This window comes from Harpegnathos saltator, unplaced genomic scaffold (assembly GCF_003227715.2).
Source record: "Harpegnathos saltator strain DR-91 unplaced genomic scaffold, Hsal_v8.6 scaffold140, whole genome shotgun sequence".
Taxonomy (NCBI): domain Eukaryota; kingdom Metazoa; phylum Arthropoda; class Insecta; order Hymenoptera; family Formicidae; genus Harpegnathos; species Harpegnathos saltator.
Genome location: NW_020229918.1, coordinates 762,501 through 780,134, shown reverse-complemented (window position 1 = coordinate 780,134; position 17,634 = coordinate 762,501). Strand labels below are relative to the sequence as shown.

Sequence of the window (17,634 nt, the reverse complement as noted above, 5' to 3'; positions counted from 1 at the left end):
CGTGACGCGCTGTGTCGTTGCAGTTGTCGCCGTCTTGTTGCCGGCGTCTCTTCGTCTCGTCGTGTCCCCTCGCGCGTCGCGATCACGACGAGTCGCGCGCGCGCGCGCGCGCGCGCCACATACGATATAGACCCGGTCGAGCCACATTTCAGCCGCGGCCATTCGTCTCGATTTCGGCGGTCGATTAAGAGTGCGATTTATGCGGCCCCTGTTGTCTTTTTCCTCTTTTTCCTCTTTTCTTATTTTTTGCTCAATTTTTACGGACAAGTGGCGACGCCGAAGATCGGGCCGATCCATTCCGAGCGGTCGTGCCGAAAGGAAACTCGTGTCAAGGGACCATCAAAGCGTGACCGAGATCTGCGCGCCGCTCTTCAACGTCCACGACTGACCGATTTGCAGTCGATCGAATTAACCTTCTCTTCCTCCCCGCTCCCCTGCCCGCGCTCTTTGCCCGTTCTGCCGTAGCTTCTTCGAGCGGTACAAGTCGTCCCGTCCGAGCCGCCGTGCCGTTGCGCCAGCTACTAACGCGCGTGTGGCAGTCTCGTCTCTTCCCATTTCGTGGATCCCCGAAATGTCGCGATTAACATTGGATCTTTCGCAGTGAACGCGAACGAGGAGCGCTCTCGGCTGCCAGATGAGAGAGCGGCTTAAGAAAGCGGCGAAAAGAGTACTTTGTAGACGTCAACCTGTCACGCGCAGGCATGTTCGCGTGCGCGCAACGGCACGGCAGGGCTTGGTTTTCCTTCGCCGTAGAAATTCGCCGTAAATAATCTCCGGTGTGTGCGTGTGCGTGCGCGTGTGTGTGTGTGTGTGTGTGTGTGTGTGTGTGTGTGTGTATGTGCAAAGCGCTCGAGGGATCTTTTGCATATCTGCCTCGAATGCCTTAATTTACTTGCTTACTTTCTCCGTTCCTTAGCTCCGTACTTTAACGCTCCTCTTTATGCGTATCTCGCGCCGCATCGTTAGATTATTATCGCGCGCACTACTCGCGCCGCTCACGAGACGCGGCACAAAGGACGAGACGCGAGCGCAAAGCGACGTATCGTCGGGCTAACGGCCCGATTGCCGTCTTCTCCGGCGCGGCAATGCCTTTCGGCGCAATTATCCACTACGACCACCGAGTATAAAGAAATCTCGCGCGAGATTACGCGATCGTGAGCGCGCACGGAAGCGAGAGGACGAGAGAGATGGAGAGAGAGAGAGAGAGAGAGAGAGAGAGAGAGAGAGAGAGATGGAGAGAGAGAGAGAGAGATGGAGAGAGAGAGAGAGAGAGAGAGAGAGAGAGAGAGAGAGAGAGAGAGAGAGAGAGAGGTTCACTTTTTATTCCGTACATACACCAGCTGCTCGCAGCGCGAATTACGACGCCCCGGGCGCCGCGTGGATCCGCACAATTGGGACGCGGCGTCGCCTTTCAGCCGAATTTGTTCCGGTCATATAGTTGGTTCCCTTCTCGCGTCTGTAAAAACCGGCACGGAGCGAATCGGAGCGCACGGTTGGTCGATTGGATCGCCGCTTTTTACGCGCCGCGTAAAGAGTTTCCACAGCCGATCGCGGCCAAAGAGTCTTAGAAACGGTACATCCAGCGCGGTGAGCAAGCGTGTTAGAATGTGATCCGTCGAATTTAATCGATCGCGTGCGATCGATCGAATTACATGTCGTCTTGTTTAATCCCCCCGTGGCAAGAACGGCCGTGTACAATTGCGAGCGACACGTGACCGTCCCGCCGAGAAAAAGGGATATCGTGCGTGCAAATTGTGAAAAGTGTAGCTGTATCGCGGTATCGAGCTCGCGTCCAATTAGTCGTTGAGTCAGCCGGTATCGATCATCGGTGACTTTTTTCCGGACGCGCGCACACACGATCAACATGCGAATCCGTCGGAACGTTAAATCGAGCTAGGGTCAGCCAGGTCACGCGATGGCAACTTTATATACGTTCCTCGTATTTTCTTCCATTCCGCGAGCAACTTATTCGCTACGTGTTATCCTCGAGGAATCCGCTCACGAAAAATATCGCGGGGGCAATACCGCGCCCCTTCATTGCTATAAGATCTCGTTCCGCTGTTTAATTAATGCCCACAAGTCCAACGTCTCTCTCTTTCTCTCTCCCTCCCTCTCCCTCTCTCTCTCTCTCTCTCTCTCTCTCTCTCTATCTCTCTCTCTCTATCTATCTATCCATCTATCTCTCTCCCATCCTCTCTCGCCATCTATCTACTTCCCTTGCCCTCCTTTTCTCTCCTTCGGTATATACGGACGTATAGTTTATATTAATTATACCCCGGAAGATTCAATTAGTGCGTTTCTCATTACACTTACTTATACCGGTATCCATTATTCATGAGGAACCACCGCGGTAGCACCCTCTGACAATGCACGTGATCCTTATAATTCATCGTTGGAACCAAATATATAGACGTACATAGCGTATATATCGGTCTTCTATATGCAAAGCGCGCGGAATACGTTTATGGAAACGAGAAATTTATTTTGATATGATGTACAAAGGAATGTATATTTAAACCTATCACGTTTCTCTCTTTCGCGTTCGCGTCCAGAGACCGGAAGATTAAACCCGCCCTCCAATTTCAGACCGGTCGAAAATTGCAATAGCTTCCATTTCTTCCTAAATTATATGACGCGCTCGGTCGTTACCACTTATTGCGGAGGAAATAAAGGTCGCTGTGCGTCTCTCTCTCTCTCTCTCTCTCTCTCTCTCTGCGCTGGGAAGAAGAACGTCAATTTCCTCGAAAAGCACCGTTCCCGAACTTGCGTTGCTTTCGCGTGTTTTCGGGCGCACGTTTCTCGACGTTAAGATCGCACGAGATGAAACGACGACAAATTGATCGCCATGTGCGTATACGCGGTTCCATACGCGTCGGGACTTTAGAGTGCGCGTTTCGCCCGTTCGGCCCGGTTGGCAAACGTGTATTCGTCGCGTACGCGTCGCGAAGGCATTCAACACAGTGACGGGGAAATAATGGGTCAAGAAATACTCGAGGAAGAATGTATCTCAGGCGACATCCAATATGTGACTCCGCGGCTGCGGCCTCTCACGCTAGAAAAATCAATCGTGCCGTGAAAGTGCGAAAGCTGTTTCGCACTCTGCAAAAATTTAAATAAGATCCGAGAGGCGGGAGCGAAGGAGCGTGTGCAATTCCGGGGATATTTGCCAGTGGGGCACAAACGATCGTTCGCGTTACTCGCGAAAGGAACCGCGATATCGCCCCGCAACGGTACGCAACGTGCAAATTTATTTGCGGCATTTCGCTTGGGTGTATTAAAATTGCACATTTTAATATCTCTCGCAAAGTCGTATTTATTTATTGTGACGTATTTTAATAATTTCATATATTTATCTGGGAATATTTCGCGGAGAAAAGATAATCCCTGTACATAAAGTACATAAAGAGCGCGCGCGCGGATAAATACCAACGTAACAAATGACTCTGAAGAGAATGTCCGGCACATTTTTGGAAAAATTGAAAACTGAAACGTTGCTGCGAAGGATAATAACCGTGACAAATTGTTGCGCGCGATGGAAATGATTATTGCATGCTTCGGCACGGAATTCTCAACGTTTTTGCGCGATATTGATTTGCGCTGCGGCTCGAGGAATCTCGTTTAAATTACGCGTCGGTTAAACTTTCGTTAACCGAAAAGTTACCGCGATTGCGTGGTACGGTGATGGGCATGGTGATTCGGGCTGATCCTTTTATCGTGCCGGAAAGAGAAATACACACGAAAATCAAAACAAAAAAGAGACAGCACTCGTCAACTGGGCGCGTTGGTATTATTTTACCGTTTGTCGCATTCAATTTATTTCCCGCGCAGTAAACTAAATATATATCTTTCCCACGTCGCATTACACACGCGCATTAACGCTCCCTCAGGTGTGTTTTGAGCGGCTTAATAGCGCGGCCACTGAAGCTTTCAGCTGCGAACGCGAAAACAACACGGCACGCGCGACTCGAACACTCAATTACATCGCCGAGCCGAAATACAATCAGCGCACATTGCGGAATCTTCGATCGACTCGCGAAACTACATCGCGCGTCCTTAATGTCTCTCCATTACTAATGTATTAATTAACGAAACAGAAAACGGAAGAAAAATGACTCGCCTCCTACGGTAGTAACGTGCGATAAGCCCGCCGACCCGGTTCTCACCGGTGCACGGAGTGCACCGGGCGACATCGTGTGTGTGTACTTCGCACGCGTTTTGTTTCGCGTTATTTTCATCCGGGGTGGATCAAGGCAATTGGTACCGCGGGCATTGTGCAGAAAATTATTGCGCTTCGCCCAAAGCGATCCTTACATTACGCAAAATGTTCACGTTCAGACTGATGTGCGAAACGATTTTAACGCACTTCGGTGATCCCGTAATTCTGCAAAACAACAACAAGGAGCGATGCGGTGCGGAGCGACCTCGAGGCTCTCGCTCTCGTCCGGCACACGTATACGTGTGGAAAACTAATTCTAATGATAATAGATCGAGATCCTCTCGCTTCTTATCCCCTTTACCTCTTATCCCCTAGACGAGAGTAGACTGCCGAGTACTGCGGCCGTATTAGCTCTTTTTGCTAGCAGAGGCAGGAGCTTGCGTTATATCCATGAGAGTAACGTCTATCGACTTGCGGAGTGCACGTCGCGACAAATTTCTTGGCGGGCGCGCCCTCGCATTTTTGACGCTGTTATCGCAATTTGTCCTCGCGCTTCCTTGTGGAAAAAAGTGGATTTATTAAGAGCCCCGCTGTGCTCGCTGTTATTCAGATTCCTCCGCCGATACCGCCGATGCCTCGACGCGGAATAAATTCCAATTTCAATGTTCCACCGCGGAAAGTGTGTCGTGCAGAGTTCGGGCAACGCCGACTTTTACGATCGCCGTAACGACGTGAAATAAATGTTCGAGGGGGAAGAAACGTTTCCTCGACGCGGGGAGGAGAGACCGCGCGCGTTCCCTCCTTGCCGTCGTGAGATGCAAGACTATTGCATGTCGTGATCGCAAGACTATTCTTAATTAACATCCGCGTAATAAGGCGATCAAGGGGCTCACGGCGCGTCGACGTTTTCCTCTCGCGGACAAGCCGGAAAAATGAGGAAGGAAATAGAAAAAAGCAGAAAGGAAACGCAAGCGCAACCGAGAGCAAGTATCCGGACGTGGGGTAGCCCGGGGAAGAATACGCGCGCATCCCGCTCTCGTATACATAGTCGCTGCTCCTCCTCTCGCTGCAGTCTTTAGGTAGATACGATAACGATTCAATCTTACCTGGATTGCTGTCGGCGTTAGAGCTGAATAGGACGCAAAGGCCCGTCTCGTAGTTGACCGCCTGGCAGGAGTCGTTTGCCTGACAGGTCTCCAGGCAGTCGGTGAGCATCAACGTGCCCGGTATGGACTCGAGCATGTTCGTGGGCGCGGTGAACACGTAGCCGGTTACCAGCTCGAAGCCAACCATCTCGGGATCGCACTCGTCCGAACCCGCGGACGGGCCGGTGTAGTCCGGCCCGGAGAGGCCGGACGGTACCGCGGACGACGGCGACAGGTCGACCGCGTGCGTCGATTCCGCGGAAACCGCGTGAACCGCGGAGCCGTACCTCGAGGCGGTTTGCAGCAGCAGGAGTATCGCGAGCAGTTGTCGACGGTCGTACGGTCTCGTCATCGTAGCACTGTCTCGATCGCACGTTCAGGTCGCACTCGAAACGCTCGCGGACGCGGCTGTGATCTGCAACAGAAGAAAAAAAGGAAACGGCGTTACAACGGGGGGTGTGTCGGAGCGCTCTCGGCGTTCGCTCGAATAGCAGAATGGCTACGTTCTCAGCAGGGAAGGCTGCTTTGCGACTGTTGTCAAATGCGGTGCCGTGCTCTTGGATTCGGCTACATTTAAGAGCATGGACACCAGTTTTGGATTCATGAATTCTAAAACAATTATAAAGCAGCTTCTTCCGCTGAACGCGAGCGATGTTTCCTGATAAGCGCGGAGGTAATTCGAGGGACCGTCTCCGCGCGAGACCTTCCGCGGGAGAGTCCTATTGAGTAAGAAAAAAGTAACTGGTGAAAGAAAACGGGAAAATTTCGTCGTTACGGCAAACCAACGCTCTCTGTCTCCCTTCCTTTCCGTCGATGATCTCGGGAATGCGGTCTGGAATCCGGCGAATCATCGCCTCCTCTTTTTAGAACTGTTTTGGAATCGCGCGCGTCTCTCGCGAGACAATTTTGCTCCGATACTTAATTACTCTCCGCGTCTGTGATATCGCCGAGATGAAATTGAGGAGAGAGGACGGAAGAGTGGGCGGAGAGAGAAATGAACGAATGTAGCGGTGGAGCGACACGCCTGAACGATAGCGGCTAACGATAACGGCTTTTTTCTTTTCGAGAGTTAAGTGCAATGTAAGACGCGCGATTATACGCGCAGATCTGAAACGTCCGTTGATTTTAACGCGCTTTCCTCGGCCGTTTTTCTTCGTCGTCGGACTATTTTCCTCGTGAACGAGGAGTTTCAGCGCTCTCCGACGAACTGGATAAGGAGGAATTAACGGAAGTCGGGATTAACGGGATGGAATGTATCGCCGTTGATCAAGTGTCGCGCTGCTCCTGCTGAGAAACGGGAACGGGCAATAGCGTATTGGAAAACAGGATTCGTCCACACATTAATATCGCGCGAGCCGCTGCGAGCAGGGATGTCCTCGCGACAAGGTCGCTTCTGCACCGCTTCTGAATCCCGCGGTGAGGGCGACGCGGGCGGTAGGCCGCGCTCTTCGCTCTCAACGATCTCGCGGGTAGAGATTCGCCGAATTCCTTTTCTCTCCCTTCCGTTCTTTTCGTCACAGTCGGATTAATACGAGCGCGATCAGCTGGCGCTCCGTCGAGACGGAGAGAACGAGCGACGATCTGCGGTCCGTTAACTCGCACATAACAGCACCATTATGAGCACATCCTCGCTGCATTTCAGCGATATCGCGATAAATTTCGCGGAACGATTAAAATATTAAAAACGCAGGATGAACGGCGGCAATAAATTGTGAATCGCTCATATTTCCGTTACACCGGCTGCGCGGCGTGCGCGCGCGCGCGCGCGCGCGCGAGTATACCGCGCAATAAATAACAAACACACGGCGCGGCGATGCGCATATGCGGGAATTTAAATCGCCGGATACTTTCGCGCACCACAATGACCTCATGGTAGGAATCGAGGATCCACACACGGCAATCTGCGCGAACTCTGCCGGCCGATTTCGGTCCCGGCCGAAAATACAAACGTCGATTTCGAGTTCGCCGCGGCACACGCATTCCGTACTACGCCTACGTAGCGGCAGCGGCGACGACGGCGGCAGCACGTTAAAATAATTACATCGATGCACACTGTGTCGGGCGGAAACCTTTCAACCCCACCCCCTCCCCCCGGAATACCGGGGGCAAACATACCTGTGCGCGCAGCAGCCAAACAGGGTCGAGCGAAAGAGCGCGGGCGGCCTTGATGTATATGTCGTGTGCGCGCGCGCGCGCGCGTGTTTATATGTATATCTATGTATATATGTATATATATATATATATATATATAGATATATATATATATATATATATCTCTCTCGACGTCGAATTTTGTAGGAATCGCGCGAATCAGCGATCTGCCGTTGTCGCGAATATTGCACGCTGCAATTCGGCGACGCTTTATCCCGCACTGTTGCGCCGCGCGCGAAGGCGAATTCCACGGGCACCTTTCTCACGGGATCACCGCGATGAGCGCGCGCGCTCTCGAGAATGGCCGTTAGCGCACAATGCTGAAACGGTACACACAAACGTGGGCCAAGCTGTGATCTCGCGCTCGGTGGTGCGGCTGGCGCCGTAGAGCAGGAGGAGGAAGAAGACGACGACAACGACGACGACGACGACGACGACGACGACGACAGCGACGAGGATGACCACGAGAAAGGCAGAGACCGATTACTTTTGTTTATCGCACGCGCACGGCTTTTAAGCACAGACTAAATCACACGACGCGCCGTGATGGTAAATGCGAGAGAGTCGCGGCCGCCGCGGCGCTCAAGGGATATAACTATGTCGGCCGACTGGCTCTTAGGCACTGTGTACACCTGGCCGCGTATGCCTCTTCCTCGAGCGACCGAAGACGTCTGCCGGAGGGGACCGAGGCCGCTGCCGTCTAAGGAGGACAGAACGGTACGCACAATTCGATCGCCGGTACAACACTATTGAAAACACACCGGTCTCTCTCTCTCTCTCTCTCTCTCTCTCTCTCTCTCTCTCTCTCTCTCTCTCTCTCTCTCTCTCTCTTTCTCTCTGCTCCTCTCCCTCTCCGTCCTTCGCCCTCCTCCTCCTCCTCCTCCTCCTCCTCCTCCTCCTCCTCCTCCTCCTCCTCCTCCGTCTCACCTCTTTCTCTTTCTCTTGATCGACCACCTTGCGCACTCCCCGCCCAGATTCCCGCGCTTCCCCTTTTTTCGTTTTTACGTTTCTCGGCGGATCGGTGAAGTCATGCCACTTTAAGGCGTCAAGACGGCGGCCAACTCGGCCGCGGTTGACAGCGACTTAGCGGTCTCTGAACCTGCGGCTCCACCGCCCACCTAGCACGGGATCTTTCGCGTACGCGCCTTCGAGAGGGTCTATTTCGCGCGATGACACTTACATTATGTTCGCGCCGGGTAAGCCGGTCGTGACTCTTTAGGCGTTAAGTCATACGCTGACAAGGATTTACTGGGCCCTCGACCAACCTCTTATGCTCTTTTAGAATACGCGCAGCCTCCGCGATCGTTTATTTAATATGCTCTCTTTCGCACCTTGTCAGCCAGCATACTAGAGACGCCCATGGAGCCGTGTGTATGTGGGAAAGAGAGAGAGAGAGAGAGAGAGAGAGAAAGGAGGAGGGGTAAGATCTGACAGGCGAGTAACTAAACGTGTTCTTTACGCACGATAATGGTTCCGTGCAATCGTGCAACGAGATAACACGGCCGGTCCCTCGGGCTCAATTCGGTGGATGAGTCTCGCCCAATTCTTCCGCAATATAACGGAGGTGCGAGCGGTCGCCTCGGGGCGCCCGCGCCGCCGCTTGGCGAACGCGCCACCGAATGAATTTGTTTGACGGCGCTTCCGCCGGCAACGTGAGAGCGGCACTGTTTGCGCACTTGCGAGTGAACCCGCGACGTCGAGCGACCTCGTGTCCGCTCATTCATTCGCTCGCTCGCTCGCCCATCCTCAAGAATACGAACGAACACAGAAGAACACGGTTAGATGAGACCGCGGAGACCGGACGCGGAAAGAAGAAGCTATGTTTTTCACGGCAGGCTACAATCGGAGAAACAGCGAGCTGCCCTCGCGCGATCTCGCGATACTCGCTGGAGATGCACGAGCACGAAGCTCTCCGCTGATCTCCACTGATGTCGGGGACCGGCATGCATGGTGCATGCGTAAATGGCAAGCGAGAGAATAATTTGCTCTCTCGGTGCTCGGAACGAGACACGGAATAAACGGACGCGAGCGAGTGCGGAGCGGCGGAGGTATTCCCCTCTGTCATCAGTCGATGCCTGTTGCGGCCGTGGAGCAGTCGTGGAATGAGCCGATGATGCGTGTCGGGTAAATAGCAATTATGTCGCGGGAGAGTGCACGCATGTGCCGAGAGTCTCCTCCTGTGCGGAGCGACGTCGCGCTATCGCTCACTCGCGCGCTCGCGGGACAGGAAGGAAAGGGAACAGAGCGAACAGGACGAGCGTGGCGAGAGGGAGAGAAGGGGCACTCAAAGAGAGCAAAATTGAATGTTCACGTGTGAACAACGCGACCCAGGCCGGGTATCAACGTCTCCGCGGGAACACTCGGACCATCCGGCGCTCCATGGAGAGCTTCCAACACGGAATGCTGGAGAGAGAGAGAGAGAGAGAGAGAGAGAGAGAGAGAGACGGTCAAAGAAAGACCGAAAGAGCGTAAGAAAGAAAAGCAGGCGAAGCGATGACGAGGGAGAGGGGACGGCCAGAGAGAGAGAGAGAGAGAGAGAGGAGGGGGGAAGGAGGGGGCAGCAACGCTCGTACCAGGTGCCTGTAGCATCGCGTCACCATGGCGGAATAACGGTGCCTGGATGTCCCATCGGGTTCAATCGCAATCGGCAATCTCTCGCGCCGCGGAATTTCGCAGGGAAACGACCGCTCTTCGCCGTCCTCGCCGCCGCCGCTGCGCGCCGCCGGCGCCGTCGTCGTCGTCGTGGCCGCCGATTTATGAGCGGCCGCTATCCGCCGCGCGGCCGCCCTTGAGCACCGATCGACCCAATGGCCCCCTCGCGCCTCTCCATGAACGCGCTGCCCCATAATTCGGCGCTGCTCCGAGCTCGCGAATTTCCAGCGGATAAAGAGGCCGACGAGAACGCGCGTTATATCCCCGCCGACGTCCTTCTCGTTGCCCCGTTTTGCGAGCTCGCCCGCGAAGCCCCATGCACGCGGAAATTACGCGTCCGAGACGGTGCGACCAAACGCGACGGCCGCTTCCCGCGGAATCCGCGGAAATGATCGATCATTGACGGCTATCGGAATCGCGCGCTTTAAGCGCTCGCTTTACGCACACACACACACACACACACACACACACTCTCACACGTAGCGTTGCGCACAGTGTTCGCGGCGGCGGCGAACAGTCCCGCCGGTTATTAACGTGCGCGTTAGTTATTACTAATAAAGATACCGCGACGATATCGCCGCGGCGATACATGTAAGGAGAACGATCGCATGACGCGATAAGATAATTACCAGCAGCAATCGGCGGCAATAGCATCAATGCCGTCACGCGCCCGCGATCGCCGCGCGTGCTCCGTCTCACGCGCGCGTGCAAGCGCGCAAGCGCTGTGGATCGTCGTGGACGGTGCATTAACTTGTATCAACCGGGCCCCGGATGGGCCCGAGCGATCCTTATGGAAATTGAACGGATAACCGGCACTTATTCCTGTTGGGTTTGTTGCGCCGGGCGTTGCTGAAACACCGTCGATTACGTCCCGTCCGCCGTCCTCGTCGTGCCGTTTTCTCGTCTACTTTCCAGCACGCACACATACGCACACATGGACGTGTCGTGAGAATGTCTCTACGGCCGATCGGCCAATTAGAATATGCTTCCTCGGCAGGCTGCCAAATGTGCTACGGGGTTACGACAAGGTGAATCACGGGCGAGTGCGAGCGAACGCGACCGAGCGAGTGACTCGCGCGCGCGGCGCGACCACATTAACGGACACGCGACTTATCACATAACGGCGTAAGGCCGTTCTCGATACTCGTTCTCGGTCAAGCGGATTTTCAAAGTTATGCGCGGGGTTACACGGGTGTTGCGTTCGTGAGCGTGCGCGCGCCGTGTCGTGGATTCCGCGCGACGCACAGCGATATGTTCGACCGTAGGATCTCTCTCTCTCTCTCTATAGATTTATGGCCGCTGGCCGCGTCGTTAAGAAAGTCACTGAGTGATTTAATTCGTACCACTTTATCGCGCTCGCGGTTCTGCCGGAGGTAACGTCTCGAGTCTCTAATCTCCGCGTGTCTCGCGTTGCGAGACTTGCTTTCAGGGAACGGGGCGGGGGCTGGGGGAGGGGGAGGGGAGCGAGAGAAGTCGCGGGGTGAATTTTATGCGGCGTCCCGGCGAAGAAACGCATGCTCGAAACTCCCGCGGTGCCGCTTGCCTCCCGTTCGCACGCACCGTAGCCGACACTTCGGCTAGATTAAATTATTGGAATGCATCCGTCTAAATGTTCGTCCCCGCTCGACAGGATCTCCCAGCCCGATCGCGAAGCGCTCTCACCCCGCAGCGCAATCCATTTCCTCGCGACGGCGATGCGGGGGATCGTCGCGCGCGCTCGACGAAGCGTCTCTCGCCGAAAATTTCGCGGCCGTAGGTTCGCGCTCGTCTCTCTGCGCTCCTTCTACACGGATGAGCGAACGGAACAGACGGACGGATAACGTCTCTCTTGGGCGATCATCGCGACATATGCACCGCGTTCTCGCGCGCGCGCGCGCGCGCGCGCGGCCGAAGGAAGGGAGCTCGTTACGTAATTATTCGATACTCGACGTCGGGACATGTGCGGACGGTCGCCCTGAAAGCCGTGCACCGACGTCGCTTTAAAGCGATACGGCAGGCCTTTAAGCGCCCGGCATCACCACCGGTTTGCAACCGGTCCGTGATCGCCGATCGTGGCAGCGTTGCGAGAGTCCCGCGGAATCGAGCCGAGGAAGCCTCCGTTAATGGTACGTTCCGTGCGGGTTCGACGCGCTATGCGTCGACCAGGAAAATGCGAGGAGTCGGATAACCAGGAAACTGGTTTATGCGTGGCTGCGCTCTGTGCCTCTAAGTGGGTACCTACTACCATCCATAACGCCGCGCACACCAACACCGTCGACGGGAGCGAGACGGAGGCGCGCGAACAGAATGGAACGGAGCTGGAAGGAGAATTAGATGGAACACGAGAAAGCGGATGGTAGAGTCGGCGGAGGCGGAAGGAGAGGCACGGGAAGAGAGCGAGAGAGAGAGAGAGAGAGAGAGAGAAAAGGAGACCAAAGACAGAGGGGAAGAAGAGGAGAGCGGTGAAACGGGTGAGCTGCCACGGTGTGCTCTCGCATAGCTGCGCTCGCGCTCGCGCGAGTGTTCAGGAGGCAGTTGGAAAGATGAAACGAGAGAAAAGCAAATCGCAGGAAGACCCCATGGCTATGGAACTTCGCGGACGAGTGACTTAAGGATGACACGTCTCCATCTCTTACTCTGTCTCGTTCTCTCTCTCTCTCTCTCTCTCTCTCTCTCTCTCTCTCTCTCTCTCTCTCGCTTTCTCTCTCTCTCTCTCTCTCTCTCTCTCTCTCTCTCTCTCTATCTCTCTCCCTCTCTCTCTCCCTCCTCTCTCTCTCCCCTCTCTCTCGATTTCTATTCCCTCATGTGGCTATCGGCCGTTTATCTCCGCACGTCTGACCCTGCCGGAGGAACTGTCGCAGCCACTGATGAATCCGTTGACGAAGGAAGGGAGAAATGGGCGATTTCGGAGCGGCGAGAGCCCTACGCGCCGTAGTGTAGCGCGCGCGGTAATTAAACTTCGCTCGCATTATGCGAATATCTCGCTCCATTCTACGCCTCGACTCACTCTCGCCCGAGCGTGCGAGGGTTTCAGCGAAGTGTCGCCAAGAGATTGATGGTGGCCCAACTCTCTCTCGCGTCGTCTCTCGACGTACCCTCTCATTCCTCCCGTCCTCCTGAGTCGACGGCGGCGGCGGCGGCGGCGGGCCGTACGCTCGCTCGCTCGCTCGCTCGCGCGCGTCGCCCCTAGGCCTTCTATCGCCTTCGTGTTGCGCTCCGTTTCCACGACGTGCCGTGCCTTTTCTGGTTCTGTCCTCTCTCTTTTTCTCTCTCTCCGTCTCTCTTCCTCTCGGTGGCTCTTATCGTTACAGCGCAGGAAAGGTGGCGTGTTGCGACTCGTGCGTTCAATCGCGATAAAAGATCTTGTCACGAAGCTGGGAGCGGCATTACGATCCGCAAGCTCGAGCCTTTCTATATCGCGCTCGCCGGTTGCGTGAAGTAGTTTATTTGCATAGAGGCTAACGCGCGGAGGGTGGTAGCTCCTCATAATTCCTTTATTTTCCCTTTCGTTGCCCCCCCCTCTCTCTCTCTCTCTATATATATATATGTGTGTGTGTGTGTGTCTTCTTTTTTTTCTCTCGAGGGATGCACACGATTAGCTTGGTTACACTAGTTTCAATCGCATCTATCCCTCTGGGCGAGCAACGCGCACGCATCCTTTATCGTGGAGGTCTCCGACGCGCACGCACCGTACACGCACGCTGAAAACCTCCGTCTGTACGTCGGATTTGCTGAGTGGCGCGCGTTATCGAATCCCACATTCGAACCACGAGTATTCGTTACAGAAGCGCGTCTGGATCGGTAAGAGGAACGACTGCTCGTCGGCGTCGGCGCCGCCGCCGCCGCCGTCATCGTCGTGCGGAAGTGGATTCTATTGAATTTTCCACCTCATGAGCTCGCGTCGAGACCCGTGAGCGACGGCGCATCTCCGAACGAAATCGATCCTCCGCGCTCATTTCCAGACACGACGCACTACGTACACGAAGCGACAGGAGTCGCTTCCGCGGGGATGGTTCAGCGCGATCCCCGGGGAAACGTGTCGCTAGCAGCCGCCAAGTTAAAATGGTACGCGCGCCACGGCGGAACGGGGACGCGGACAGTGGAAATATGCCGTCGCTAGACGGACGCGGACAGCCGCGCAAGGTCGTGGGACACCTGCGAGTCTACCGATGAATCGGCGGTTACGCACGTATAATGGAACTACCGCTCTCTGATTGTCATTACCGTTGCCTTCCGCGCTCATCACCTTCGTAGTTGCGCTCGCGCACGGCGCTGCGCGGGTTTACTGCACTCTCGCGCGGCGCGGAAAGTTCGCGAGCGAGCGAGCGAGCGAGCGAGCGCGCGGCGCGGGGGAGACTTTGATTGAAGATAAATCGCCGAGAAATGCAGTTTGACGCGATCCGCCGTATGATCCGCTTCCGCCGGTTTTAACAGCGTAACATTACGTAATATTTCTTTCGTTACGCGGCGATCTATCAAACAAGCATTGTGTGTGTCTCTTACAGTCGCGTTACTCACTGTCGCGGCGCGAGGCTAATTAACGATGCATGTGGACGCGACGGAGTGGATTCGCATCGCTGCGAGATGCGCGGAGGGTACCCAAGGGACGGATAGATATACAGAGAGAGAGGGAGAGAGAGAGAGAGAGGGGCAGCCGGTTAGCAATTAACTCACCTCGTGTACGATCGATAACCGCGACGAAAGCTGTTGGATCGTCGGGCGTAAATCTCGACGACGACGACGACGACGACGACGAGGAGGACGAGGAGGACGAGGACGAGGACGAGGACGAGGACGGCGGTGGCGACGACAACTACTTTCTCGATCGTGCAGAACACAAGTTCACTCGCGCTCGATTTACCAAACCGCTCGACTCGTTCCGGTCGTACCTTAGTTAAGCGGCGGTTGACTGACTCTTCCAAGGGAATCGATCCCCTAACGCCTATGACGCCTCGAGACTCTTCTCGAGAGAGGCTCTTTGAAAGCTTTTCCGCGACTCCTGTCCCCGGGGCGGAGCGGTAACGACCGTGCGGAGCGGCAAGGAAATCGTCCCGCGATCGTTATCGGCGAGCGCGTCGCGCGCAAACTTTACCGGAGGGCTGAGCTTATCCGGAATTCACGCGCGCGCTGTGACACTCAATTAAAATACCCCTCGGCGAGGCCTATCTATCGCGTATCGCATGGAAATCGCGGATGCGTCCACGGCGCGCCGCGCGCTGCGTCTCCGTTCAGGACGTTCAGCGTCCGTCGACAATGATCGCGAGCGACGATACTCGCCACTTTCCACGAGCTTGTAATCCGCCGTGCACTTCGCCCCGAGGCGACGACTCGCTCGCTATGTCCATATGTATAACGGCATTGTGTCGCGCTTACATTACAATTACGTAGACGATGCGGTACTTACGTGCCGCGCCGCGTGTGCACGTAACGCATATGCATATCCTCGCGGGAGCGAGCGAGCGAGCGAGCGAGCGCGGCTACCGCCTGAAACGAGAGCGAATTCCACGAAGTACATCTGCGAAGCGCCCAAAGCGAGGGGCGAGGGCGCTTGCAAGCGGGGGTGGCATTCTCCCGACCGCGCGCGGCGGATACATCGTACATCATTTATTAATTCCTGCCGTAATCTTCCTCGCGCCCGGCTAGTTACGTATATACATCGGCTCGTTCAATCTTGCTTGATAGGCACGAGTGGAATTTTTACCTCCGCTTGCCACCAGAATGTTTTCTCCTCCGCCCCTCCCCCCTGCCCCTGCTTCTCCTGCCGCTTGAAACGAGCTCGCGAAACGACCTGCACCTACCCTCCGCCCTCCGTCGATACGTTGCCGCTGAGAGCGGGAAAGCGCCGCGAGGGTGCAAGCACGCTCGCGATTGAAGCAGCTTGGAGCTGAAATTTCGCTTCGTTCAGCTCGGCCATGTCACGCGCGAGCGAAGCGCGAGCCGCGCGCGTGTTTGTTTGCGCGTCGAAACGCGCGCGTGCGAATTTATCCTCACGTCCGCCGCACTCCCGCACGCGGCTCCCGAGGCGCGGGTTTAACCCAGTTCGGACGCGTTAGGCGAGAAAACTTGATCGGATCTATCTCCTCCGGCGGAAGCGTATTTTTCTCACCTCGCTTCTGGCAGCGAGATTACGCGAGCGCGCTCGTTCCAGCCGTCCCGGCCTCCTCTCGGCTTCGTCTCGTTGTCGCGCGACCGGCACAGGACCGATCATCAGCCTGTCCTAGGTGGATCTTGCAAATAGAAAGACACCGAGCGGCCGTTGGATTCTCGCGATCCCCGCGTGGGAAATACACGCGGATTGTCCCATTTCAAGAGTAATACCAGTGCTCGATATTCAGGCCGATGTGAATAAACACCGTTATTAAGACACGTGTCTGTATTTCACCAATCAGATAACGCGCGAGCGCGCGTACCGCCACTCTCTCTCTCTCTCTCTCTCTCTCTCTCTCTCTCTCTCTCTTGCTCGGCGCTTTATAATAATTATATCCGCGCCTCCGCGAGATTTCGCCGATCGGGTCGCATGCGAGCGTGGCAGCGCGCGCGCGCGCGCGCGCGCACCGTCGTCTAAATCCGCATACGTACGCCCACATCCCGATAGCTCGCCGAGGAAATCGCATATCTAATTGCATCCTGATTATCCGCTCTAAAGTGAACCGCGTGCTGTGTTCGCCACTTAAACGCACGCGGTTCGGTATAGCGCGCCCGCCGTTAAACGCTTCACCGTTACCTCTGCGGCGCGCGCGCGCGCGCGCGCATACACACGCACACACGCTCTCGTACCGTACGTACGTGTCCGTTGCATCCTTCGCAAGGCAAGGTCGTTGGACCCGCGTGTGTAAGAAATAATCCATCGCGAAATCGTATTTCTGCGATACACGTCGCGGCCGTTCACGCGGGTGGCGGCTCACTCGGCGCAGGGCGGGCGCCCTGCGAAAGCCGCCCTCTTTGCCCTCCCCCTCCCCCTCCCCCCCCCCTCCACACTCTACTCCTCTCATTATCGCTCACAATAATAAATTATTTTCCCATATGCGCGGCGGCAACGAACGGAGCCGCGCGCGGTAGCCAGCTAGCGGCCACTGTCCGCGATGATTTATAACAATTTCAGGCATGAAGTCTCTCCTCATTCAGCCGAGCGCACGCGCTCGCGCGTCGCTGCCACCTTTCTTCTTCCGTCTTGGTCAAGGTGATCCTCGCGAGTGTGTTGCCCATCGCGCGACGACACCGCTACTCTCGGCCGCGGCTGATCTCGCGCGACCACGCTGTACGGTATTACTTTCATCTCCATTTTCCACGCTCGCTCTGGGGAGGCCAGCTACTCGCGACGCTTTCGTGAGTCGCTGCCCCGGCGGCGACTTCATTTCCGACGGAGACGTCGAATTTCTTTCGTCGCCCCTACGCTACGTATGACGCCCCGCGCCTTGATAAGTGCATCGACTGGCTGCGACGTCGTTGTGATAACTCGCGCCTTATCGGCAACGATAATCGCGAGAAATTCCGTGGAAGAAATCCGCGCGTCTCTAATCTGCGTCTAATGAATGCGATGAGAGAGACGCT

The 17,634-nt window shown here is 55.6% G+C and overlaps 2 protein-coding genes across 5 annotated transcripts in view; one reads left to right on the top strand and one right to left on the bottom strand.

Annotated features, from left to right (window-relative positions):
* Positions 1-17,634, top strand: part of Atg16 (Autophagy-related 16) — a 474,347-nt gene that overhangs the window by 270,609 nt on the left and 186,104 nt on the right. The gene's annotated exons all lie outside the window — the stretch shown is intronic.
* The window catches only part of neo (ZP and PAN domain-containing protein neyo), a 209,382-nt gene that overhangs the window by 79,153 nt on the left and 112,595 nt on the right, over positions 1-17,634 (bottom strand). For 2 of the 3 annotated variants that reach the window (XM_025308190.1, XM_025308191.1), the window contains one exon: positions 5,263-5,716. In XM_025308190.1, the coding sequence (XP_025163975.1) occupies positions 5,263-5,653 (391 nt within the window). In that variant the 5' untranslated portion in view covers positions 5,654-5,716. Of the gene's footprint in view, positions 1-5,262; positions 5,717-7,416; positions 7,578-17,634 lie in introns of those variants that run through there. The other variant, XM_011149827.3, reaches the window with a different exon arrangement.